We start from the raw sequence: 27,963 nt of genomic DNA on the forward strand, positions 1-27,963 counted from the left end.
AGTGTAAAATGACAAGTAGGCGGGTGAGATATGCTGCAGCTCTTGTAATTGTAATGCAAACCGTGAAAAACAAAAAGAGAAGTATTTTGGTTAGAGAGTAGATAATGAGAAGATCGCAAAATGGTGCCTGTAATAACCTTTTGCAAGAACTTAGTATCGAGAGCATGGATACTTTAGCAGAATGTCCTCAAATGATCCTGAGAATATGTTGATGTTAATGGCGCCCGTCATATCAAAACGAGACACAAACTTCGGTACTGCTATTTTAGCAAAGGAACGTTTGCTAGTCATTCTATGATTTATAGGTACCGGTGAGCTACGAATAAAATAGGCATTTCATTTATTTATGTGGAACATACAACCAAAAAAAGTTTGAATTTTGAAATCTTTTCTTTGTAGGAGACTCATACAAGTCCCTAATGTACTTGTTTCATATTCCCGTCTGCACGATTTCTCTGATCGTACCCAGTGTATGTAGAGTCTTTTTTAATGTCTTGAAAAGGGAAAATTATTTGAAGGTATGTGAAAACACAACAATGAAATTAAATTTTTATTGAAATAAACTGCATTTTACAGAATGATATGCTTATAAAAATGTTTTTTTTTCTAATGCTCATAAAATAGAAAGTGAAAAGCTAAGTAAATAGAACATGTAATAATTACACATCGTCTTTTTCTAGACTCCTAAAACAACAAGCGAGTGGATGCAGGTGGCAAAGGGGTTGTGTCTCCAAGTTATGCTACTTTCTATATACTTCTTTTATAGATGTGTCGGATATCGACGAGAGTTCATTTAAAGCGCTCATCTTCTTCACTCTACCCTTAAAGTCTCGGTTATGCACGTTCTGTATTTCGAGGTAGCTCTCCACGGCTTCGATAAAATGTTCTGTATCCTGCTTCATCCATTCCCGTTTCTCCTCCATTTCTGAAATTTGTTTGCATATAATACGTAAGATGGTTGCATAAAATTAAGTCACCACATTAAGTAAAATGTTAAATATGAATGTTATGCAGGCGACATACTTACTACAACTTGCGCTTCCTACTTGCAGGAAATAGAAATAAATCCTAAAAGCTGCAAGTTACTTGCAGATACTTCTTGCGTGGTGTTCACACTGGAAGCGGAAACCGTGCAGCAAGTCACTTCCGCAATAAATTGCTACAGTCGCAAGTCGATTTGGCGATATGTTTACACTCGCAAATCGCGCGGCAAGTTCCTCCGCGCAAGTAAATTGCTGCAATAACTTGCTAGTGTAAACCGAGCATTATGCAACAGTTGTGACGTCACGTGCGCAGTCTTCGTCCTAAAACCTTTGACACATTTTGCTGTTGGCGGAACTTGTGTGTACACTGTGTTTTGCTACTGTAAATGGAGAGTTTCCTTTGCAACTTAAGTTTTATTTTGTTTATTTTTTCTGTTGTTTACGTTTTATTGCTGCAGTTTTATTCTGTAGTAGCGGATAAAGTGAAATTCTTTGCTAGGGAATCAGTTTTTATAAATAATACATTTCAACTATCAGTCGTCCTTTTTCAATTTTATTGGAAGATCTAGATTTCAGCTAGAAACTAGCCATTCTCAATGCACTATCATTTTTGATCAATGCATGTAATGCCTGTTGGTCGGGCTTTATACACAGTTCATTGAATACTACTGTTTTTACTACAGTGAAATGGAAAGGGCATACGTTATGGATGTAGTCTTTCACCCCTACTGTTCAATCTGTACATCGAAGAAGCAGTGATGGAAATAAAATAAAGTTTCAGATAGGGATTCAAATCCAAGGTGAAAGTATACCAATGATATGATTCACTGATGCTGATGACATTCCTATCCTGAGTGAAAGTGAAGAAGAATACTTACATGATCTGCTGAATGGAATGAATTGACTGATGAGTACATAATATGGATTGAGAGTAAACTGAAACAAGACAAAAGTAATGAGAAGTAGCAGAAATGAGAACAGCAGGAAACTTAACATCAAGATTGATTGATGATCATGAAGTTAAGGAATTCTTCTACCTAGGCAGCAAAATAACCAATGATGGATGAAACCAGGAACACATCAAAAACAGACTAGCAATGGGAAAAAGGGCATTCGTGGCCAAGAGAAATCTACTAGAATCAAACATAGGCCTTAATTTGAGGAAGACATTTCTGAGAAAGTGTGTTTGGAGCAGAGCAGTGAAACATGGACAGTGGGAAAACCAAGACAGAAGATATTTGAAGCATTTGAGATGTGAAGCTACAGACAAATGTTGAAAATTATGTGGACCAGAAAATATTCAAAGCATTTGATATATGGTGCTACAGACGAATGTTGAAAATTAGGTGTACTGGTAAGGTAAGGAATGAGGAGGTTCTGGGCAGAATCAGAGGAAAGGAATGTGTTTAAAACACTGACAAGGAGAAGGGGCAGTATGATAGGACGTCTGCTAAGACATCAGGGAATGACTTCCATAGTACTAGAGGGAGCAGTAAAGGGAAGAAACTGTAAAGGAAGAGAGATTGGAACACATCTAGCAAATAATTGAGGACTTAGGGTGAAAGTGCTACTCTGAGAAGAAGAGGTTGGCACAGGAGATGAACTCCTGGTGAGCCACATCAAACCATTGGAGGACAGTTGGTGGTTGGTTTCCTTCATATGAATGGACATATTTATGAAGCCAAGAAGAACAGGTGAAGCAGATTTGGTAGTGATTGTTGAGGTTATGGAGAAAAGTGCCAAGGTTGTACCTGCCACAAGTCCAGATCATGAAAATCTGACCCTGACAAGGGGTTCTAGATGTTGAGTGGATAGGAAAAATTCTTCCAGGAGGCTCAAAATAAGTTGACATAGTATGGTGCCATGTGAATACCCATGGAAGAAGGATTTGTTTATAGATTTGGCCTTCAAAAGTGAAATAATTGTGGGTCAGGATATGATTGGCTAGGAGAAAGTGGTGAGTTTGATATCAGGACGACAGTGTGAAATGTAGTGTTATATGGCCACAAGGTGATGGGAATGTGGGATGTTAGTGCATGTGGACATCGCTTCTAAAGTGACCAACAACGAGTCTGGAGGTAATGGGGCAGTAACTGTAAAAGAGTGGCAAAGGAAGTGAGCAATGTCTTCCACATAGAATGGGAAGTTATGAACAATAGTTTGGATGTGTTAGTCAACAAACGCAGAGGTTTGACGTGTGGGACAGCTGTGTACTACATAGCAGTGATGATGGACTCACTGGTAGGGTATTTAGGAAAGGAAGGGAGACACCAGGTTAGAAGTGAGGAATTCCTTGAACATTATCAATTGATTGCTATGTGGGAGGGGAGGAGGGTCACAGTTGGAGGGAGGTTGGAATCTTTTTAACAAGGTTCTATGAGAATTTGGTTGGCTGTTGTCATTGGGGTGTGCAGCAAGGAAAGGCTTCCACTGTAGAGAATGAGTGAAGTGAAAAACGTCCTTTTCAAGTCCAGCATGATTCAACTTGGGTTTTGGGCTAAAGATGAGGCCAATGCTCCCACAGAATGAACCTCTGCCTTTGTTGACCAACACCTCCAAACTATTGTCCAGAAATCCCATCCCATTAGTTGACCACAATATTATTGTACCTGGGAGTGAGGCTACTTTGGTTGGCTTATTGAGACACAGTGTGTAATTGAGTTGACAGCATATTCGCAACTGACCTGAAAGCATTGACAAAGTGTTGTTTTTTTTCTTAGTCACCACTGTACTTGTTTACTGCAGTGTCGCTGTGCATTTCCAACAATGGCCAAATGCAATAATATCATGATTGACTAGTACGTTTAAGACACTGCTCCCTTATTACACTGCATTTCCACAGTCACCGTGGAAGCAATGTCCATGTACACTAGCATCCCCCAATTCCCATCATCCTCGTGATATAAAAAGCACACCACCTCTTTCCTAATCCTTCAAGCCATCCAAGCCTGACCCACAATTATTTCACTTTCATAGGCCAAATCTATAAACAAATCCATGGTACTGCCATGTTGTACTTGCGTGGCATCATCTCATGCCAAATAACGTACTACCTGGAGGAATCTTTCCTATCCAACACCCCCCCCTGCGGGTTCGGGGGTTAGAATAGGCCCGTGGTATTCCTGCCTGTCGTAAGAGGAGACTAAAAGGAGTCTCTCACGTTTCGGCCTTATGTGATGGTCCCCTGTCGGGTTTGACCTCCATCTCTCAAAATTTTTCCGAAGAGCGAGCCGATTGGGGAAGGGCGCCTTACTTGGTGCATTGTGTCCGTGTTGTGTTGAGAACTTTCGCCATCTTATTCGTCGTTGCATTGCAGTCTTGCCCTCTCTCCATCTCTTGGGCATCGATGCGCCCCTGCGTGCACTTTGTGCCAAGCACTGTGCAGGGCCATTTTCTGCACTGACGACGCCCATGGACCACATGTCAACTAACATCCAGCACGGTAGCCAGTCCGTTGTGTTGGGGCCGCCATGTACCCTCTTGGTTGTAGCCCCCTGACAACACAGGGATCGCTCTACTGATGCCTGCGCCGTTCACTCCCCACGTATGCCAAGGAGTAGATGCCCATCTCCCTGGGGCATCAGGACTCCCGGCAATGGCCATCCTGCCAGGTGGCTATTGCTGTGGCTGGGTGGCGCCCGTGGGGAGGGCCCTTGGTCGGAGTAGGTGGCATCAGGGCGGATGACCCGCAATGAAGCGTGGTACATCATCTCTCGCTGGCGGCCAGCCGCCAGCAGTCTCTAAGCGTTCTCGGGCTCAATTTAATGCTCAGAAGTACGATCCGAAAACGTTCCCCTCCCTGGCCACGCCGTGGGAAGAGCGTAAGTCACAGGATGGAGGTAACAGTTATTCGCCCCGATTCTTAGTTTGCACGAGAGCTGATGGAGAGTCTTTTCTCTCCACAAAGCCTCAGTTCTTCATCGAGCATTTAGAGGACAAGTTTGGGGAGGTGGAGGGCTTGTCTAAAATGCGCTCTGGGTCAGTACTGATACAAACGGCATCCTCCGCCCAGTCCCGCAGGTTGCTTGCTTGTGACAAGTTGGGGGATGTTAACGTTTCTATTACACCACATAAGAGTTTAAATATGGTCCAGGGTGTTATTTTCCATAGGGATCTCCTTTTGCAGTCTGATGACGAGCTGCGCGCCAACTTAGAACGTAGAGGTGTTCATTTCGTCCGGCGCGTTCATCGGGGTCCGAGGGACCATCAGGTTGCTACCGGTGCCTTCATCTTGGCCTTCGAGGGTGATACGTTACCGGAAAAGGTCAAGGTGATGGTCTACCGATGTGACGTCAAGCCCTATATCCCTCCCCCGATGCGGTGCTTCAAGTGCTGGAAGTTCGGCCATATGTCTTCCCGCTGCACTTCCAGCCTCACATGTCGCGATTGCGGACGCCCATCTCATCCCGATACTCCATGTGCCCCGCCTCCCATCTGCGTCAACTGCGGGGAGCACCATTCACCTTGCTCGCCTGACTGCAAAGTCTTTCAGAAAGAGCGCAAAATCATGGAATATAAGACCCTGGACCGGCTGACCTATACTGAGGCCAAACGGAAATATGACAGACTCCATCCTGTGAGAATGACATCTACTTATGCAGCTGCTACAACAACTGTGCTAGCTCCATCAGTTTCGAGACTTCCAGCCAGCTCGATTAGCAGTAAGACTCCTCCTGCCCCCTTGCCCGTGGGGGGCTCTACCCAACCGGTTGCTCCTGCACCACCTACCTCAGGAGCAACCTCCTCCCACCCGTCGGGGACGTCCGTCCCCGCTTCTCAGCCGGAGAAGCGTCTAACTTCTTCGGCTACTCTCGCCCGTAAGAGTTCCCTTGGGACCCTCCCTTCCCAGGGTTCCACCAGCGGGAAGGATGACTGCCACCAGTGGCATAAGTCCTCACCAGCGGCCGGGCGTAGGGCTTCACGATCCTCCTCTGTCCCGGAGACTGAATCGGTGAAGCCTTCCCAGCCGGTGAAACCCAAGGTTCAGCGAGAGAAGTCCAAGAGAAAGACCTCTAAGGCCAAAGAACTTGCGGTGGCACCAACCCCACCGCACCTTGCGCGCTCTGCGTCTGAGGATGAAGTCGAGATTCTAGCGTCCGCTGAGGACCTTGATCTCGCTGGTCCCTCAGACGCCATGGATGCCTTTCGTACGGGTACTGAATCGGTGGCAGTGAGTGAACAAGCGGCGTAAATTGCCTTCCCAGTCCTTTCACGCCTTTCTCAGCCATGGACAATACCATCCTCCAGTGGAACTGCGGCGGTTTTTTCCACCATTTAGCTGAGCTCCGCCAACTTCTCAGCCTTCGCCCTTTCTTCTGCATTGCTCTCCAGGAAACTTGGTTTCCAGCGATGCGAACCCCCGCCCTCCGTGGCTATCGGGGTTATTACAAGAACCGAGCAGCTTATGAAAGGGTGTCTGGTGGCGTCTGCATATATGTCCTTCACACTCTGCACAGCGAGTCTGTCCCTCTCCAGACGCCTTTAGAGGCTGTCGCTGTACGCGTATGGACGCCACAGGCTGTTACCGTCTGCAGTCTTTACATTCCACCGGATGGTGATGTCTCGCAGCATGTCCTGGCTGCACTGGTCGCCCAATTACCGCCACCTTTCTTGCTATTGGGCGACTTCAACGCCCATAACCCTCTGTGGGGTGGGTCAGTGGCCACAGGTCGAGGCGCCATCGTTGAACATTTGTTGTCGCAGCTCGATCTCTCGTTGTTAAATGATGGCACCTTCACACACTTCAGTGTGGCGCATGGCACCTACTCCGCCATTGACCTTTCCATCTGTAGCCATAGCCTCTTACCGTCTGTCCAATGGAGTGTGCATGACGACCTGTGTGGTAGTGACCACTTTCCGCTCTTTTTGTCACTACCACAGCGTCACTCTTCTGGGCGCCCTAGCAGATGGGCTATGAATAAGGCTGACTGGGATTTGTTCTCCTCCACTGCCGCTTTTGAGCCTCTCTCTACTGATGACATTGATGCGGTGGTTCAATCTGTCACCACCGGCATCGTTACTGCCGCCGAATCTGCCATTCCCCGTTCTTCTGGGTCCCCTCGGCGGAAGGCTGTGCCTTGGTGGTCGCCTGAGATCGCTGAAGCGATTAAAGATCGCCGGCGGGCGCTCCAGCGTCACAAGCGACATCCCTCCTTAGCCCACCTTATCGCCTTCAAACGGCTGCGTGCGCGGGCCCGCCTCCTTATCCGCCAAGGCAAGAAGGAGTGCTGGGAGCGGTATGTGTCCACCATTGCCCTCCATGTCACTCCCTTGCAGGTCTGGGCCAAGATTCGACGCGTCTACGGCTATCGGACCCCTGCCAGCGTCCCTGCGCTCTCACTGAATGGAGCCGTTTGTACTGACTCCGACGTCATTGCAAATCGCTTAGCAGCGCATTTTGCTATGAGTTCCGCTTCTGCGAATTACCCCCAGGCCTTCCGCTCCATTAAAGAGCGGCTGGAACGTCGGAGCCTTTCGTTTCGCACCACCCACCCGGAATCTTACAATGCTCCATTCAGTGAGTGGGAATTTCGCAGTGCCCTAGCTGCTTGCCCTGATACCGCTCCTGGGCCAGATGGCATCCACTGTCAGATGCTGAAACACCTTTCAGTGGACTGCCAGCGGCGCCTTCTCGATCTTTACAACTGTCTTTGGGTCGAGGGGGAGTTTCCGTCGCAATGGCGGGAAGGCGTTGTCATCCCCGTTTTGAAACCTGGGAAGACCCCTCTGGAGGTGGACAGCTACCGTCCCATTAGCCTCACCAACGTTCTTTGTAAGTTGCTTGAACAGATGGTGAGCCGGCGCTTGCATTGGGTACTGGAGTCTCGGGGCCTTCTGGCTCCGTCTCAGGGTGGGTTCCGTAAAGGCCGCTCCGCCACCGACAATCTGGTGAGTCTGGAGTCGGCCATCCGTACTGCTTTTGCCCGCCGTCAGCACCTGGTCGCTGTCTTTTTCGACATGCGGAAGGCGTACGATACGACATGGCGTCATCACATTCTTTCTACGCTTCATGGATGGGGTCTTCGGGGTCCTCTGCCGATTTTTATCCGCAATTTTCTGTCGTGTCGTACCTTCCGCGTGCAAGTCGCGGCCTCGTATAGTTCCTCCCACGTCCAGGAGAACGGTGTGCCACAGGGCTCTGTTTTAAGTGTCTGTCTGTTTTTAATAGCCATTAACGGGCTTGCTGCGGCCGTGGGAAATTCTGTCTCCGCTTCCCTGTATGCTGACGACTTCTGCCTTTATTACAGCTCTACTGGCATTGCAGCTGCTGAACGTCAGCTACAGGGCGCTATCCGTAAGGCGCAGTCTTGGGCTGTAGCGCATGGGTTTCAGTTTTCGGCAGCCAAGACCTGCGTTATTTATTTCTGCCGGCGCCGAACAGTCCATCCAGAGCCGCGGCTTTATCTTGCCGCCGAACTCCTTGCTGTGGTGGAGACCCACAGGTTTTTGGGGGTGGTTTTCGATGCCCGGTTGACTTGGCTGCCTCGAAACAGACGTGTTGGCGGCATCTAAACGCTCTGAGATGCTTGAGCAACACCCGCTGGGGCGCCGACCGCTCTACACTGTTGCGGCTCTAGCAGGCGTTAATCCAGTCCCGTCTGGATTATGGGAGCCTGGCTTATGGCTCAGCATCCCCATCTGCGTTACGGGTGCTGGACCCGATTCTCCACAGCGGGATATGCCTTGCCACTGGTGCTTTCCGCACCAGCCCTGTGGACAGCGTACTGGTGGAGGCAGGTGTACCTCCACTGCGGTTCCGACGCCAACGTTTGCTGGCCGCTTATGCTGCCCATGTTCTAAGCTCGCCCGGGCATCCAAACTATCGCCTCCTGTTCCCACGGTCAGTCGTCCGTATGCCAGAACGTCGGCCTCGGTCTGGTTGTACAATAGCGGTCCGCGTCAACGAGCTTCTCTCTGGGCTCCAGGGTTTCACTGTTCCACCTCCTTTCCAGGCTACTTTGCATACACCCCCATGGTGTGTTCGTCGCCCTAGCCTTCGGCTCGACTTGGCACAGGGCCCTAAGGACTCAGTCCCTCCAGAGGCCTTCCGCCGCCGCTTTTATTCCATCCTGGCCACGTATCAGGGCTCTGGTGTTGTTTACACTGACGGTTCGATGGTTGCTGGTCGTGTTGGATATGCGCTCACTCTAGGGGACCTTTCCGAACAACGTTCCTTGCCGGATGGCTGCAGCGTTTACACTGCTGAACTGGTCGCCATCTTTCGTGCCCTAGAGTATATCCGCTCCTGCTCAGGTGAGTCCTTCGTTATCTGTAGCGATTCCCTGAGCGGTTTACGAGCTCTCGACCAGTGTTTCCCTCGTTCTCGTCTGGTGATGGCTATCCACGAGTCTCTGCATACTCTCGCCTGTTGCGGCCGCTCTGTGGTCTTTGTGTGGACCCCCGGTCATGTCGGTATCCCGGGTAACGAACATGTTGACCGCCTGGCGAAAGAGGCCACCAGTAAGCCATCTCTGGACGTTGGCCTCCCAGAGACTGATTTGCGGGCAGTCTTCCGCCGCAAAATCTTGGCGCTATGGGATGATGAATGGCGCGAACTGACAATGCGCAATAAACTCCGTGCTGTCAAGGAGACGACGGCTGTGTGGCGGTCATCCCTGCGAGCCACTCGCAGGGACTCAGTAGTTCTTTGCCGGCTCCGCATTGGCCACTCCCGGCTGACACACAGTTATTTACTGCGCCGGGAGGACCCTCCTGTATGTCGCTGTGGGGCAGCTTTGACAGTGGCCCACATTTTGCTGGCCTGCCCCCTTTTAGCTGTGGTCTGGCAGACATTTGCGCTGCCTGCTACGCTCCCTGCCCTTTTAACAGACGACTCCACTATGGCTGACTTAGTTTTACGTTTTATTCGGGCAGGGGGATTTTATCATTTACTCCGAGTGTTTCTGTTTTATTTTATTGTTTTGTGTTGATTCTGGCCTTTGGCCTATGCTTTTACACTGATTTTTTAATGTGTTTCTAAGTGGTTGGCCTTTCCTTTTTTATGTCTATGGTCGGCCAACCACCGTCACACTCTGTGTGGTTTTAGTTTGTTTTGTCTTGTCTTTGTCTCAGTATCTCTTGTTCTGTATCGTCTGTGATCTCTTCTGTTCCTTGTTTTTATTCTCTGTGGGTGTTCTTTGTCTTTGGAAAAAGGGACCGATGACCATAGCAGTCTGGTCCCTTTAATCCCCCAAACCAACCAACCAACCTATCCAACACCATCTAAATCCCATTGTCTGGTTCAGATTCACTGATGACATTTTCATGATCTGGACTCATGTATGGCATCATCTCATGCTCTTTCCTCCATAAACTTAACATTTGCTCCCAAATCTACTGGTCGTCCTTGAGTCAATGAGCCACTTACTAAATATTAACCTCCACCTCTCAGATGGCTCCATATATAAGTCCATTCATATCAAGCGCACCAATCACCTACAGTACCTCCACTTCACAGCTGTTATCCGTTCCAAGCAACATGTCTCTTCCTTACAGCATTGCCACTCATGGACACTGCATCTACAGTGGGAAGCAGGAATTGTTAAAATATACAGATAACCCTAAAGTAGCCTTTATTGACAGACAGTATCCTATTCGGTTCATCCATAACCAGATACCAGTACCATATCTTTCTCCAACATAAATAAACCCATTAACCAATCGTCTCTGATAACCCAGTATCACACAGGCCTTGAAAGACTCACCACATCATTAACTAGGTCTCTGGTTACCTTTCGCCGTGCCCTTAGATCAGGTATATCCCACCACAAATCTTACCCACTTTATCCAAAGTTGAGAGTCACTGCCCACCCACCCTACAGAATATCCTTGTCCATCCCCATTTCACTTTTGCTCCCAATCATGCCTCCCATGGGTCATCCCCCTGTGGTTGATGCAGGTGCAAGTCCCGTCCCATACAGCCACTCGCCATCTCCTACCACAATACATTCACAGGCATTTCCTACCCTACAAAAGGTATTCTATGTGGGCATGACAAGTAACCAACTGTCTACTCCCATGAACGGCCACTGTCAAACAGTTGCAAACTGCAAACTTGAGCATCCAGTTGCTGAATATACTTCACACAACACAAACAACTTTAATAGCAGCTGCATTATGTGGATACTCCTTTCTAGCGCTATTTTCTCTGGACTACACAGGTGGGAATTCTCTCTCCAGTGTATCCTACTCTCTTGCAATTCTTATAAACCGTAGTCTGGTACCGAGTGCCGCGGGTTTTGAATCTGTGTCAGGCAGCATGGACCTCTATTAGCACTAGAGGTCTCTCCAGCCATCGCGCCAATAGCCGTGGCTGCGCGCGCTCCTGGCCCACGTATAATCAATCTTGATGTTAAGTTTCCCGCTGTTCTCATTTCTGCTACTTCTCATAAAGTGAGCACATGGTTCCAGTGGCCAATAGCAATGTACTGTATCAGGTATTTAAGTGCCTGCCTCTCACTCAGCAGGCAGTCTGATATTCATGTTGGCCAACGACATCTCGCCTACAGGCAGTGTGTTTACTTGGTTTCCGTGTACGAGTGGACATTGTGGATTCCTGAGGTTTCGCTTGTGACCCAGTTGCTATTTGCGTGTTGTTGTTTGTTAGGTCTTGCTCAGCCGTCCGTTGTTGTTCATGTCCATCTTTTCCTGTTGTTTGCTCGCGGGCTGCTCCCGTTTGGTACCGCTGTGCTTTTGTTCTCAGCAACCCCGCGACCGTTACAGCACATAGCTAACCTGTTTCTTACTGCCGCTCCCGACTTTTCCCATTCTCTCTTCTCTCCATGTCACCTCTTCCCTGTCCAGATCATGCCCTGCCTTCTCTTACCTCTCTTTATGCCCCTCACCTCTCATGTGGGTGCTCTCTCTCGCTCTCTCTCTCTCTCCCCCCCTCCCTCCCACCCCCTCCCCCATTTTTTACTCCCCCTCCCTCACCCTCCATTTACACCCTGCTCTCTTTTCTCCCTGTCTGCTCCTTCACCTACACCTTCCTCCCTCTGCCCCTCCCACTCTATAACACTGATATGCTCTGCCCTCTGAACTCTCGTCTTGTTGTGCAACTGGTGAGCCATCTGTTAAATACTTGCCTCATACTATCCTGCTACCCCTCCTTTCGTTCTGAGTCCTTCTGTACCATCTCCTCACATCCATTACCTCCTCCCCAACTCTACTACTCCTTCTCCACCTCCACCTAGCCAGGCAATTTCTCTCAATTATAGACAATCAACAGTCTCATTACAGCTGTGGCTGTATATGTTTGAGTGTCTATGTGGTTGTGTGTTTGTGAATGAGTGTACATTTGTTAGACAAAGAGCAAGAAATTGAAAGGTAGTGTGAATACTGTTTTCCGTTGCATGTTTCAGTGTAACTCGTATCAATCAGTCGTAGGTGAGGGCCTCTCCTTTGTTTTACCTATTATTCCACCCTGGTAATTCCATTGTTGCTAAACATGTGGTCAAATATTCTGCCTTATATTTATCTATCAGACACCATTTGCACCACCAGCACACATTAAAGGGGAAGGAAAAGAGATTATAAAAACTGTAGAGACACAGTTTACAGTTTTTCTAGTACGAAATGGAATCTTGAGTTAGTCTGACTGGACTATCCTGGAGTTACCTTTGTAATCCACAGAAAGGCAAGATATGTACCCCAGCAAACTTAAATATTCCATAGTAATATTGAAGTATAAAAATATAGATAAGAAAAATCGTTATAGACATTTTTAGCTCATGTTGGTCCTTTCAAGAATGTGGCTTATGTTTGAATGTGCATGAATTTTAATGACCAGAGCTTGTCAGTTATGTTTTGATTTTGTAATCATTTATGACATTTTGAAGTAAATCAACATAAAAGAAGATAAATTACACTGACTGTAATTCTGTGGCCTTGTTAAGGCTGTTGATTAAATGGGCAATAGGATTCTGTGTGGATAACCTATATGAACTGAGTCTTATCTTTACGAAAAAAAAAAACACAGTGCCATCTTGACAAATCTTGTTCCTAAGAGTAAAACTAAATTCAGAGCAGAGACTTGTGGTGCTTGCCTACTTTATTTCTTTATTTGTTGTCCTCGATGTTGACGTACTGCATTGTTATACTGGCTGAAAAATGGGAGGTGAAAGTTCAACACTGACTACTTTAAATGATGTAGCTGACAGGTGCACAGCTGCATTTCACAGTTCTTCACTTTCACTGTTCACAACCCCCCAATAATACACAGCTATATGTCCAGTGCACTATTGTTTAACTTTTGATAAGCCTCATTAATAGACTGCAGGCAAACATCCACATACTGCTACAGTAGTTTCCTGTTGAATATCTATGAGAAGTAAAATCCTAACCCCACATTTCGCAGTTCTTGTAGAATAAGAAGGTATGTATAATCGCGTTACACTTATTTGACAGTTAAGTTGAAGCATTGTTGTTGTTCTAACCAACGCAGGTTTCTTGTCTGAAAATTGGCCGTAGGCTGACTGTCACGGAGTCAAAAATTGAGTTGCTGAAACTACATATTATTCGATGTTTAATTTACAGATATTACAATTAAAACTTAACTCATTAAATTACCTGAATACATTGAAAACTTCCTTCTTTTTAAGTTTCTCCTTCTGCAAGGTTAAGCCGAATTATTTGTTTAAATAATGAAATTAACATACTTAGTTACGCAAACAATAATTTTGACAAAACTGTTAGTTATTTTGGAATTAATGAAGGTCTGGCTGTGCTAACTTGTTATTGATTAGAGCCAAATAGATTCTTTAAGAATACTATTAGTTGTTCTTCCAAATGTTTATAATTTGTACAGAATTTATGTTTGTTTATAAGTCAACAATAGAATTTAAGTTACGAAACAATTACTGATTTCACCCCATGATGAAAGATACTAACTAGTAATAGTCAAAATAAATTAGAAAATCAATTACAAACATAAAACTAAGCACAAAATTAGACCTGAAGATATATTCTTTAAAACTGAGGGCCAATCTTTCTCTTTTATGAAAATGCAGATTATACTCACTTATGTTAATTGTAATTAGTTAAAAGTGAAAAGGTGAATTTTAAGGAGGCAGGTGGCAAAACAAGAGGGGAAGTAAAAATATACCACATTGCTTTGTCACAGACTGCCTCATATCAAGAGCATGTGTAAACAAATTAAAAAATAGCCTAGCTATGATAGTTAATTGTTAGTACTACCTACAGAATTGGCTATCTATTTTAATACGTAGTTTCAATATAATAGAGGGAAACATTCCACGTGGGAAAAATTATATATAAAAACAAAGATGAGGTGACTTACCGAACGAAAGCGCTGGCAGGTCGATAGACACACAAACAAACATAAACATACACACAAAATTCAAGCTTTCGCAACAAACTGTTGCCTCATCAGAAAAGAGGGAAGGAGAGGGAAAGATGAAAGGAAGTGGGTTTTAAGGGAGAGGGTAAGGAGTCATTCCAATCCCGGGAGTGGAAAAACTTACCTTAGGGGGAAAAAAGGACAGGTATACACTCGCGCACACACACACATATCCATCCACACATACAGACACAAGCAGACATATTTAAATATGTCTGCTTGTGTCTGTATGTGTGGATGGATATGTGTGTGTGTGCGAGTGTATACCTGTCCTTTTTTCCCCCTAAGGTAAGTCTTTCCGCTCCCGGGATTGGAATGACTCCTTACCCTCTCCCTTAAAACCCACTTCCTTTCGTCTTTCCCTCTCCTTCCCTCTTTTCTGATGAGGCAACAGTTTGTTGCGAAAGCTTGAATTTTGTGTGTATGTTTATGTTTGTTTGTGTGTCTATCGACCTGCCAGCGCTTTCGTTCGGTAAGTCACCTCATCTTTGTTTTTATATATAATTAATACGTAGTTTGGCTTACTTTGAAATTAATTCACTACCTGTGAATTATTTTACATCTGCTGTATTAGGTACAAATTTACTACCCAACAGTGACATGAAAATTTATGCCATACCGAGACTTGAATCCAGATTTCCTGCTTATTGTGAGTGGTCCCCATAACCGCTTTGGCTATTCATGCACGCTCCTTGGACCAGCCCAAACTTCCATGCCTAATACAGCTAATGTCAAGCAATTCACAGTCAGTGAATTAGTTCGAAGTATTTCACACAGCTGTGGATAATCAACAGTGTGTTCTTTCAGACATGCATTTAGGTATTACAATCCTAGGCTGGCATGTGATGATAACAATATTGATCTCTATTCCTCAGGGTCTCATTCTCCCTGCTGTGAAAATCCAAGTAATGTTGCATGCATTAGGCAATTAATTTAGAGGACTATGATATAAGGATGTAGATGGTGTTATATACGGAAGTTTGGATCAGTCCAGGAAGTATGCATGGACAGCCAGAGTCGTTAAGATGACTGTTCCAATAAGCGGGAAATCTGGGGTTTGAGTCCCAATCCGGCACAAATTTTCATGTATCACTATTGGGTAGTAAATCTGTACCTTGTATAGCTGATGTCAAACAATTTGCAGTCAATGAATTAATTGTGAACCATTTTGTACAGCTATGGACCGCAACAGATGTGCATGTTAGTTTGGCTTGTTTCTCATCCTGTATATCTTCCATCCTTTTGGGACCTATGGGACTTGATGAATGGATGACAATGTTGTCATTTAAATTATCTTACACCTTGCAGTTTTTCTTTCTTACTCGCCATTAACTAAATGCCTCCAAACTAAAACCAGTCACTAGTTGAGGAATTGGTTGGTATTACTACACACATGTCCCTGTCTGTTGTGGTCTGAGAGAAGTATTTGATGTTAAATGAGGTGCCTGGACAAATATATTATCCTATGTGTTTTTTTATCTGCAGCTGTAAGATAAGTGCATGAACACCACTGCCCTGAATGAAGTAATTTCTTTCAGAGCAATTGAAGAAGAAGTAGAAATGAATACACCCATTCAAAACTTTTGATCTCTAAACATTTAGAAACAGTGAATGTTGGCCACAAAAAATATTTTAAATAAGTCACAGAGTTTTAACAGATGTTTAATCCCTTTTATTTGAAATTTGCATTCTCCACTGCAAAAAAAGAAGATTCTAGTTATTGTACATAACAGGCATCCTAATTATTTAGCATTTTTTAAAAGATGACATGTACAGTAGGCTTTTTGTAATACAGAAAGTGTTTATCACTTATTTTAAGTACAGTACAGTAGCAAAACATGCTTCCTTAATAAAATGACACTGTCCTCAAAGTTAATACTACAGGAAGTAATAAACTGTCAGTACTAGCCGCACCAGCAGCATTATTATTTTTAGTCTGTGTGATTGTATTTTAACCAACAAAATGGAAGAACATTGCAATTTATATTTTATATACACCACAGCTTTGAGGCACACCAACTGGATGTGAAAAAATGTTCTATTTTGATAACTGCATTAAACTACAAACATGCATCACAAATGATCATTCTCTGATCATCTCTCATTTTATAATGCTCACTGTCATTTATTACTTCTCTAAAGTAACTTCTTTCTGCAGTGAAGCAACTATTGTCATCAGCCCTCTATATCCACAACAAGTACAAAATAATGAATTTAAATACACAAATTGTTAAACTTACAAAAGCAAAGGCACAAAGTACAAATAAAAAATTAAAATCTGTATAAAACATCCTTTGTTAAGTCACTCTAAAGCCATTCCTCAGCATCACAGAAAATTTGTAAGTACATCTGAAGCTTAGACTGGCACGTTTTCAAATGACTGTGCAGTGTAAATTATGTTACATAATTACCACAAGACATATAGTTGAATTCAAAATAAAATGCTTAAAATATGTAGATAACACTGGAACACTGTCCAAAAAAACACTTAGAATATTGACTAACATACTCTTGTACTGTATCCTGATTGTTGATCTGTTTTTAATCATTTACTTTCACGACACCTGAAACATTCACTTTATGAAGACCCATTAGCTCCTACAATAATCAGTAGGGGTAATAATGTCTAACATTGGCACTTTTAATTAGTAAAACTGAATAATCATGCCACAGAAAAATATTTTGTGTCATTATACAAAATATCAGTCTTTTAGATAACAGTTGTAATTCCCTCTGCCCACTCTCTTGTTATTTTACACAACAATAAATATTACACTCCGATATTCCCATCTCAAAATAATGGAAATAATTTTCAGTAGCAAATGACGTGCATTTTTAACAATTCAAATACTATTACTTTTATTACAGCCTTTGTACAATTCCACAAAATACAAAAGAAGTGTCGAAATAATCAAATTATATACACAAGAAACATTTCAGTATTACATAACTTGAATAAAAGTCTCATGTCCCTTTAATTAATTAATGTAATTAATTAATGTAATTAATGTAAGCGTGATGCAATTTGATCAATAAGTGCATCAATTCTCTCTGAAGTGCCACGGAATTTTGTTGGCTCAGGACCAATCATCTGGATGAGCTGTGGCACATCTTGGCTTGCAATGTGACAGAAACGGGCAAGAGCTTTCATGCAACGGAATAAATGCTCTTCTGGAGGGCTGCTGTTGAAGAACTGCAGGAGTGCCATTGTCAACTCGACAGCTACATCATCAAACACCTAAAAAATGAACACAATGATGTTTTCATCAGTAAATACTTCAATAGGTTTTTAGGCTCTCAATCAACAGTCATAGCGTCATTTTGAATCATAGTCCAGTATCTCATACTGATGTTTATGCAAGTTTAACTGACTGAACTAAGAAAACACTCCATTACCACACTTCATTTCCACTACAGGCTCAATCAGATAGTAAATGTAGGAAAAACACTTCTGTTGAGTAATATTAATTTCTAACAAACTCTAACTTGTAAGGGATTACATGAAAGGAAATAAGTAAACCTTAATGTTAAAAACAGACTTTTTTTCCAACTAATTAAGTACTACTCTCACTTCAACAAGAATGCAGTACATAATATCCCCAACCATGACTGAAAGCCAATACCAATACATGAGCATAGCCTTTCAGGCTGGTGTCAATTTAGGTAAAATTCTTCAGCATATGTGACCATACGTTTACCATGTTTGACTTGGTCACATACACAGGAAGAAATTTATTGAAACTAACACCAATAGATTTTTAGCCAATACAAATAGACACCCCTGTTGAGTAAGAGGGATAGATAGATAGATAGATAGAGACATAGATTGGGGGGGGGGGGGAGAGAGAGAGAGAGAGAGAGAGAGAGAGAGAAAGAGAGAGTCCACATGCACATGAATGTGATGGAAGAGAAAATAAAGGAAAGAAAGAGACTTTCTTTAATTAGAATTTAAAGTCCCACTGACATCAGAACTTAGATGGAGCAATATGTAAAATGTGGAAGAATATAGGAAGAATTGCCAATAGTCCTCTTGAAGGAAATAACATTTTAATATTCATCTTATGTACTCCATGGGGAAAGGTTACAAGTGTATAGCAAGAGTAAGTTTCAAACCTGATTTCTATTGTAAAGTTTATCACACTTTTACGACTGGTTGACTAGCTTGGAATATTCACAGTTCAGCATTTCAAACAAAGTAACTCATATTTTGAAAGACAGGTAAACATCTCGGAAAATCTGGTGGACAAAGCTTGATCCTCAAAAGATACATTGTTATTTTGACACTTTGCTTGTTTTTGTGGAACACACAGGAATGAAGAGTCTACAGCTCACTAATAATGCTACTGATGCACGGATCACAGAAGAAATGATTCCTATATACTTTTACATGCATTTGAACTAATTTAATTTCTTCTCCATAATCCTACTCAACTGGTATGCAGGTGAACACAAGACAGTTTAAATTCACTGAGTGCTGTTTTCTGATTTTTGTACAGTAATTTCACAGCTAATTCAGATTTCACAAGGTGCCAGGTAAGTGACACCCCGTAATAGTATTATTTCACCCTCTTCCACTCCCCATAAAAATACTGAGTGAAGAACTCACTTCTTTATTTTCTCTAATCCCTTCATCTTCTTGCAACACATGTATCAAACTTATGTTAATACAGGTACCCACAATTTTAATAGAAACCCTTTACATGTTGTTAAGGGCTTTTTCCTTGGTGGGACGACTGGAAACGGGTACATTCAGCCTCATTTTGCCAGTTGAGGAGCTAACTGAATGAGAAGTAGTTGCTACAAGGTCTGGTATGTTGGCAACATGGCCGGGAGAGTGGTGTACATGCCGCGCGGCAGAGGACGACACAGCAGCTGGTCAACAACCCTTTTGCTTTCAGGCTCTGAAAGAGGAGGTTTTTTTTTCCATGACATTAATGACCTTCTTGAAGATTTCACTGGATATTGTTTAACATTCAGCCTCTGAAGTCAACAGGATAGAGTTCTTATGAATCATAAATTCTTAGAGCTTTTTCTGTTTTTGCATTCAATCAGTAAGCGACTCAAATGCACAAGCAAAATAAATGCTGGACAACAGAAAGTCCTGTAAGCTGTTTCTTTCGTATAAAATTGGTAGTTGTACACAATCGTTGCAGTGCATTCCACATCACTGTAATACATTCCATACTAAAATTTCGTTACCATACTATTTCAACAGATCCACACAATACAAAACAATATGTTGAAAAAACTTTTTTTTCCATTCACACCCTTCTAAGAAACATAGAATTTCTAGTTTTCTGATGCACATTTGTTTTCAGCTCATGACTCATATGTATGTATCACTCCCAATTTATTTCTTGAAGTGTAGTGCCTTACACTATGTAGGCCTTTGGCCCTACTATGTTATCATATGTTCACCTTCTTTGTCTCAAGAGGCAGTGAATTTGTTCATTAATATTTTTAGAAATTTACAAGCTTATGTAATTTTTCACCATTGTCATAGAGTTATCAAAAATAATCGAGTGACGAGTTGCAACAGAACTCGTCATGACATCACCTTGGAACAGATGGATGTGATGCTCATACTTGGTACCACATAAATAAAAGTTGATTTAAATTGAAAATAGTTTCGTCTTAACATTAATTAATTTGGATCACTGCTGTGAACAAATGAGAAACTTCAATACCAGCCCATGTAGTGCACAAGTTGTAAAAGTGGTATTTGACTGCAGGTCACTGATCTGCTAATTTCCTATTCTGAAAATTGATTATAATAAACTGAGAAAAAAGCAGTGCTTTTATCATTTTGTAATCAATACCTCATCATACTAAAGCACAGAAAATAATTTCTTTTGTCTACTGATGATGTCGAACTTTTACTACAAAAAGGATGGAAAGAAACATCACTAAAGGAAGTCTACCACAAGAGAGACATATTTATGTGTACCTTTAATGGCACTGAAACTCATGGGAGTATCTTTTTTAGGCTAAGATCAGTGTCCAGTGATCTGACATTGAATGAAATTAAGCTTAATGAGAAGCTCAGACAGGCAGGCATTAGAAATGCTAAAATATAGCAAGATTCTCATAAAAGTACAGCGAAAAATACTGTTAGTAAGCCAAAAGATTCTCATAAAAACACAGTAAAAATAGTGTTAGTATACTGCATCAGAATATCAGAGGGTTTAAAAAACAAAGTAGATGAGCTTCTCGTTTGTGTAGAAGATTTAGGCACTGAGTGTGGAAGAGATGTGCTATGCTTGTCTGAACATCGTACAGTCACACATATGGAAAAGGTAAATGCAGGTGGATATAAGCATTCAGCAGTAAGTAGGGACACTACAGAGAGAGAGAAGGACTTGCCATATATATTAAAATTTATCATAGTGTGTAAAAATTTAGGAACTGAAAAATTTTGAGAAGCATATGTATGTGAGCTCAAACTAAATGATGGTACGTTTATAATAGCATCTATGTATACATCCCCACTGGGAAATTTACAGCTATTTTTGAAAAACTTGGATTCTTTGTTGTGCTGTAAGTCAGACAGAGGGACGCAAATTATTGTTTGTTGGGATTTCAGTGTAGATTTTCTGAAAGAGTCCGATAGAAAGCTTGGGCTTGATGTTTTACTTGGTTCTTTCAATTTGATGTCAGTTACAGATACTCGGGTGGTGCAGGAAAGTAGCACACTGACAGATAATGTTTTTATAGATCAAGGTAAATTTAATCAAATAAAAACTTTTCCTGTTAAGTATATGACATACTTAGTTACAGTATATGACTTATCTCCATACTGTAATGCAGAAAAGTCCTAAAAATAGTTTGTTCAGTTAACAATTTAAGAATTGCAAATTTTTGGAAAGCTTACAACAGTTAGACTGGGATAAAGTGTACAGGGAACCTGATGCTAATTTAAAATTTAATCCATTACATGATATCTTTGTGAGTATATTTGAAGACAGTTTCCCTAAGAAAACAGTGAACACAACTGTAAGAAACCATCTAAAAATTCACGGCTTACTGAAGGTATAATAGTATCTCACAAAAAGGGAAATGTGTCTTATAGCTAGGAGGAGTAATGATCCAGAAACAGTCAAACATTACAAAAACTACTGCACCATATCAACAAAAGTTATTAAGAAGTCCAGAAGTATGTGCATTATGTTTGGGATTACCACCTCTGATAATAAAATTAAAACAATTTGGAATTAACAATTATTTGTATATAACGATCATTTGTATCAAATATTCCACAAAAGTGTGTAATCAGCATAATAGCTGCAGGCCACCCTACTGGAATATTATAAAAGGGAAACAGGGCAACCGAGAGCACAGAAATACGGTATTGGTATCAAGCTCAATTAAAAGTTTGTTAACAAAAAGAAGTAGAAATATTTTTAATAATAATTTTTAAGTGTTGTAGAGAAAACAGGATCCACCTACTTATTAGAAAATGCAAGGCTGTAGATGGAAGAGGCAATACCTATGCAATTTGGTAAAACTGAAATTCAAACTACCTTTCCTACTGAAATTACGAAAATAATAAATTCATTGCAAAGTAAAAGCTTGCATGGAACTGATGGCATTTCCAACAGAAGACTGAAAGCTTGTTCAGAACAGATAAGTAGGACCCTCAGCCACATGTGTACTAGCTCACTAAAACAGGGCACTTTTCCAGGCAGATTGAAATATGCTACTGTTAAATCACTGCTTAAAAAGGATGATAGGTCTGATGCTAACAACTACCACCAAATCTTACTTCTGACAGCTTTATTCACAATTCTTGAGAAAGTAATGTATTCAAGAGTAGCTTCACATATTTGTAAAAATTAAGAACTAAAAAAATGTTAGTTTAGTTTTCAGAAAGGCTTGTCAATAGAAAATATTGCATATGCTTTCACTGATCAAATATTAAATGCTCTGAATAGCCAAACATCCTCCATTGGGATATTTTGTGATCCTCACAGGCTTTTGACTCTGTGAATCATGAAATTCTTCTACATAATTTTAAGTATTGTGGTATGAGTGGGGCAGTGCACAAATGGTTTAATTCATATTTAACTGGAAGAATGCAGAAGGTTGAAATTAACAGTGCAGATGGCCTGGAAAAATCAGCAGAGTCCTCTAACTGGGTATCAAGAATGGTGTCCCACAGGGTTCAGTCTTATTGTTCTTAATATATATTAATTACTTGCCACTCTATATTCATGAAGATGCAAAGCTAGTTCTTTTTGGTGATGTTACAAGTACAGTAATCACACCCAACAAACAAGAATCAGCTGAAGAAATTGTACATAATGTCTTTCAGAAAATTTTCATGTGCTTCTCTGCAAATGGACTTTCACTAAATTTTGAGAAAACACAGAGTATACAGTTCTGCACAATAAATGGTATAAGACCATAAATAAATATAGACTTTGAACACAAGTCTGTTACTGAGGCAGAATATTCAAAATTTTTGGGTGTGTGCATTGATAAGAAATTGAACTGGAAGAAACACATTGATGATCTTCCAAAACGGTAGGTTCAGCTACTTTCACTTTTAGGGTTATTGCAAATTTTGGTGATAAACATATCAGTAAATTAGCCTACTATGCCTATTTCATATGCTTTCATATGGCATCATATTTTGAGACAATTCATCATTAAGAGAAAAAATATTCATTGCACTAAGGTGTGTAATCAGAATAATAGCTGCAGCCCACCCACCCATGATTACCTTGTAGACATTTATTTAAGGAACTTGGGATATTCACAGTACCTATGCACAACATATAACTTACGAAATTTGTTATTAGTAACTCACCCAACTCAAAAATAATAGCCAAGTGCATAGTTCCAACACTATAAGAAAGGATGATCTTCACTATTCGGGGTTAAATCTGACTTTTTCACAGAAAGGTGTGAATTAAGTTGCTACAAAAATTTCTGCCAAATAGCATTGAAAGTCTGACAGATAGCCAACAAGCATTTAAAAACAAACTAAAAGAATTTCTGAATGACAACTCCTTCTGCTCAATAGATGAATTTTTGGATATGAAGTGTGTAAAGAAAACTTATGTTGAAGTGACACATTCCACATCATTAAAAAACATATTCATGACCTAGGAATAAGTATTAATGTAATGTAATGTGACAATCAGAGTGTTTGTCTTTCAGATCTTTTCATTAATACATTTTTCCTCTTCCTTGATTCTTGGCAACAAAATTCATCAAACCTATCTGGAAATCAAAGAACCACGGGTATCTGATGTTTTTGATATTTGTAACTTTCCTTTGTCATTGACAGTGATAATGATACAGATTATTCACATCTGTTACACCAATAAAAAATACTTTGGGGTTATTTGTTCTAGTTGAGGTAGGTAACTGCACCAATCTCACTACTTTAAAAGCAAATAGAGACATCAGATATTAAAATAAATCCACTCAAAATGCAAGTAAAATTTGCAGTGTAGTGTAAGATAAATGCTTTGCTTCTCCTGGATGTCCCCCAACTTTTTATTTTATAGGACATCCATGTCAATAACAATTATTTGTATCTAGTATTTGCATTTGTTGTCTACACAGCTAGTTTTGTATTGTTCTTTCAAACACAATCTTTATAAAACATTTACATTACTAGAGATGAGAAAAGCACATTGTATAATAGTCAAGTATTAAGTGCCATACCAAAGCTGAATTTTAAAGTTATGCAAAAAACAGCATTTCATTATCTAATCATGCACCTAAATGTTAATTAATGTCTTAATTACAATAATTTCAGATAGCACTACATTACTCCTACTGGTTATTTTGTATTTATTAAAAAATACACTGCCTCAGAGTATTCACAAAATTCTCTGTAGATAATGTCTTCGTTTAAGCATCACTACTGCATAGATACATACACACATTCCAGGTTATGTTCATATTCGAAACAGGCAAGCAATGCTTAATGTTTCATAACAAAAACAGAAAACTGTCATTTCCCCCAATGAGGCTAACAGAATCACAGCAGAATGTAATTTATACTCTTACAGTTTACTGGTAAATAAAATTTAAGCTCACCACATTAAAAACTAACATCTCAAATTAGCTTTGAACACAGCTATCAAAGAATCATAATCTTAAATCAAGAATTTAAAGTGATGCAATTGACCATTTACTAAAACCAGGACACTTATGGAACAATTATTAAATTACTGCCAGAATTGAAAGTTTTACAGATACTGAAAACTCAACTGCTTGAGTGAAGTATTAAATTGGTGGTATTTTGATGAAACTCAGAAAACCAAAAACAGAGATGTAAATGATTGGACATTAAGAAAAAACGTAATTGTTATTAATTCACACTGTTGACTATTAACAATTTCTTAACTGGTAATGCATTTCAAGGTGATAATAAACAGAAACATGTACTTACTGAGTGTTACTTGTGTAAAAAGAAAAAAGAAGAAACCATGAGCTTTTCAAGCATTGTTCTGTATGTATTTCTTTTCCAAATTAAAAGATAATCTCATGATACTACATGGTAGCTGTGACATATTTTGAACATTAATTGCTGACCTTCTTGTTATGGAATAATGTTCCAATTTAATGTTAAAGTAGTATCTAGTAAAAATATTAAAACACCTAGAGATGACGATGGCCAAACTAAAGCTTAGATACCAATGAAAATTTAACCCTATTCACAAATAAATTTGTCATTGTTTGACATGATTTTTACTCCATAGCTAGACAGATGTTGTCCCCTTTTCGTTCAGTGTCTCATCAAGAGTGAAATCCCTGGAAGTACCAAATTACACAGAGTTTACAAATACAGAAGAGGAATGCCTGTCAATTTATACACAGAAACATACTGCAATTTACTCAGGATGGTTTAAGAAACCTACAGTAAACACATATCAGCAGGTCAGCAGGTCCAAGATGTGAATTTGTTTTGATTTTATAACATTGCTACATCACCCAAATCAATGCGATGAAACGTGCTCTTTGAATATCATTATGTAAAAATAACAAGCAAAATTAAAGGAGACTTAATCTCTGGCCAGTACTTATATTTAGTATGAAATTCCAAGTACTTCCGAAAGACACACTTACAACACCTAGCTTCCAGAACTTGTATATTTCCTCCCCAAAAAGGAAGAAGGATGGTTCAGGAAAGATTGGAAAACATATGCAGGTCTCTAAGACACTAGGTTTAGAAGGATCTACACACAAGGACAGTAAGATGAAGATGAAGTGCAAGGTACTGGATGGAATAGGGCAAAGACAGAACATGGGTAACATTAACCCAGCTTCAGTACATCAGAGACAAGGATAGAATAAAGATGTATTAAACAGGGAGAGAAATAATAAATGGAATAAATTCTACAATTATGACCTAGGAGAAAATGGAAAAGAAGAGGGGATGGAACAGGAAGAAAAGAGAGAGAATGATGGATGAAAGCAAAGAGTAAGAGAGTAAATAATTGAGGAAACACTACAGGTGAACCACTCCCGACCTGAGGTCTGACTGACCTGTCCTTGTTTTCCAATTTTACCATATCTATCCCTCCCTCCATTCACAGGATCTACATCTACATCTATACTCTGCAAAACCACTGTGAAGTGCATGGCAGAGGGTATGCCCCATTGCACCAGTTATTAGGGATTGTCCCCATCCTATTAAGGTATGGAGCTTAGGAAGAATGATTGTTTAAATGCCTTTGTGTGTGTTTTAATTATTGTAATCTTGTCCTCATGAGCCTGAAGGGAGCAATGTGTTGTGAGTTGTAACATATCCCTGGAGTCATCATTTAAAGCCAGTTCTTGAAACTTTGTAACTAGACTTCCTTGGGATAGCTTACATCTATCTTCTCGAGCCTGCCAGTTCAGTTTCTGCGGCATCTCTGTGGGACTCTGTCATGGGTCAAACAAACCTGTGACCATTCATGCTGCTCTTCTCTGTATACATTCAATATTCCCTGTTAGACCTATTTGGTACAGGTCCCACACACTTGAGCAATTTTTGGAATGGATCATACGAGTAATTTGTGATCAATCTCCTTTGTAGACTCACTGCATTCCCCAGTCTTCAAAAAATAAAGCAAAGTCCACCACCTGCTTTATCCGCAACTGAGCCTATGTGACTGTTCCACTTCATATCTCTACTAAGCCAGAGATGTGCAGAAATGGCACTTTTATTCCAAGACAGTAACTACACTGAAGTCATCATGATTCATGTGGTCTCCTGGACGGTACAAAAGATGAGACATGGTTCTTAATAAGATGTGTGATCACCACGGGTGGCAATGTATGCTCTACAATGTGCTCTCATCCTGGCCACGTGGTTGGTAAGGTCGTATGATAGGGTGTTCCATCATTCCTCCACAAGTGCACCTGACAACTGCTGGAGAGTTGGTGATGCATGTGGACATACTGCAGTATGTTTCCCCAATGCAAACCACTATGTGGTTAATAGGACTTTATTGGGGGGGGGGGGGGGGGGGGGGGTATGGGCGAGCCATTTCATTCACTGAATATCCTCTCATTACAAGAATTCCTCCATCTACACTGTTTGATGTGATCACACATTGATTTGTGATCAATCTCCTCTCAATGTCATGGCCAAATGCTTCCCTGATACACATGGAGATGGAGTACAGTGTTACAACAATGCTGACTAATGCGTATATTGTGTTCAAAGAGAATTTGAAGGTCAGCATGCCAGTCCAACTTTACACTTTCCAACACCAAAACACTGGGCCACCCAAACAATCATGTTCAACAATGCCAGATGTACACTCATATGGCAAGAGGGAGGAACATGTAATGTACCCAGAAACATTGTCGAACTTGACAGTATTGGTGGTCCACGTGATATGATGTTGGGACACATAATGTTGCATGGGTGTATTGACCTCCAAATCTTTGAGCACACTACACTCACCAGTCAACATTATTGTGACACTACTCCTTCCCCATGTACCGTGTGATCATAAAGTCAGTCTAAATTAGAAAACTTAATAAACCACGGAATAATGTAAATAGAGAGGTAAAAACTGACACGTTTTGAATGACATGGGGTTTCATCAGCAAAAAAAAAAAAAAAAAAAAAAAAGTATTGCAAGATGCTTGAAAGATCTCTTGCGGGTGTCGTTTGGTGATGATCGAGTGCTCAGCTGCCACTTTCGTCATGCTTGCCTCCCAGGTCCCCAGACCTCAGTCTGTGTGATTATTGGCTTTGGGGTTACCTGAAGTCGCAAGTGTATCGTGATCGACCGACATCTCTAGGGATGCTGAAACACAACATCCATTGCCAATGCCTCACCGTAACTCCAGACATGCTTTACAGTGCTGTTCACAACATTATTCCTTGACTACAGCCATTGTTGAGGAATGATGGTGGACATATTGAGCATTTCCTGTAAAGAACATCATCTTTGCTTTGTCTTACTTTGTTATGCTAATTACTGCTATTCTGATCAGATAAAGCGCCATCTGTCTGACATTTCTTGAACTTTTGTATTTTTTTCATTCTAATAAAACCCCATGTAATTCCAAGCATGCGTGTCAATTTGTACCTCTCTATCTATATTATTCCATGATTTATTCAGTTTTCAAATTTATACTGACTTTTTGATCACCCAGTACATT

At 41.2% G+C, this 27,963-nt stretch overlaps 1 protein-coding gene across 3 annotated transcripts in view; it reads right to left on the reverse strand.

Annotated features, from left to right (window-relative positions):
• Positions 1 to 17,168: 17,168 nt before the first annotated feature.
• LOC124589958 overlaps positions 17,169 to 27,963 on the reverse strand; it is a 230,039-nt gene continuing 219,244 nt past the window's right edge. For all 3 annotated transcript variants that reach the window (XM_047131614.1, XM_047131611.1, XM_047131613.1), the window contains one exon: positions 17,169 to 17,578. In XM_047131614.1, coding sequence (XP_046987570.1) covers positions 17,345 to 17,578 — 234 coding nt within the window. In that variant the 3' untranslated portion in view covers positions 17,169 to 17,344. The remainder of the gene's footprint in view (positions 17,579 to 27,963) is intronic.

The sequence above is a fragment of the Schistocerca americana genome, chromosome 2 (genome assembly GCF_021461395.2).
Source record: "Schistocerca americana isolate TAMUIC-IGC-003095 chromosome 2, iqSchAmer2.1, whole genome shotgun sequence".
Lineage (NCBI taxonomy): Eukaryota > Metazoa > Arthropoda > Insecta > Orthoptera > Acrididae > Schistocerca > Schistocerca americana.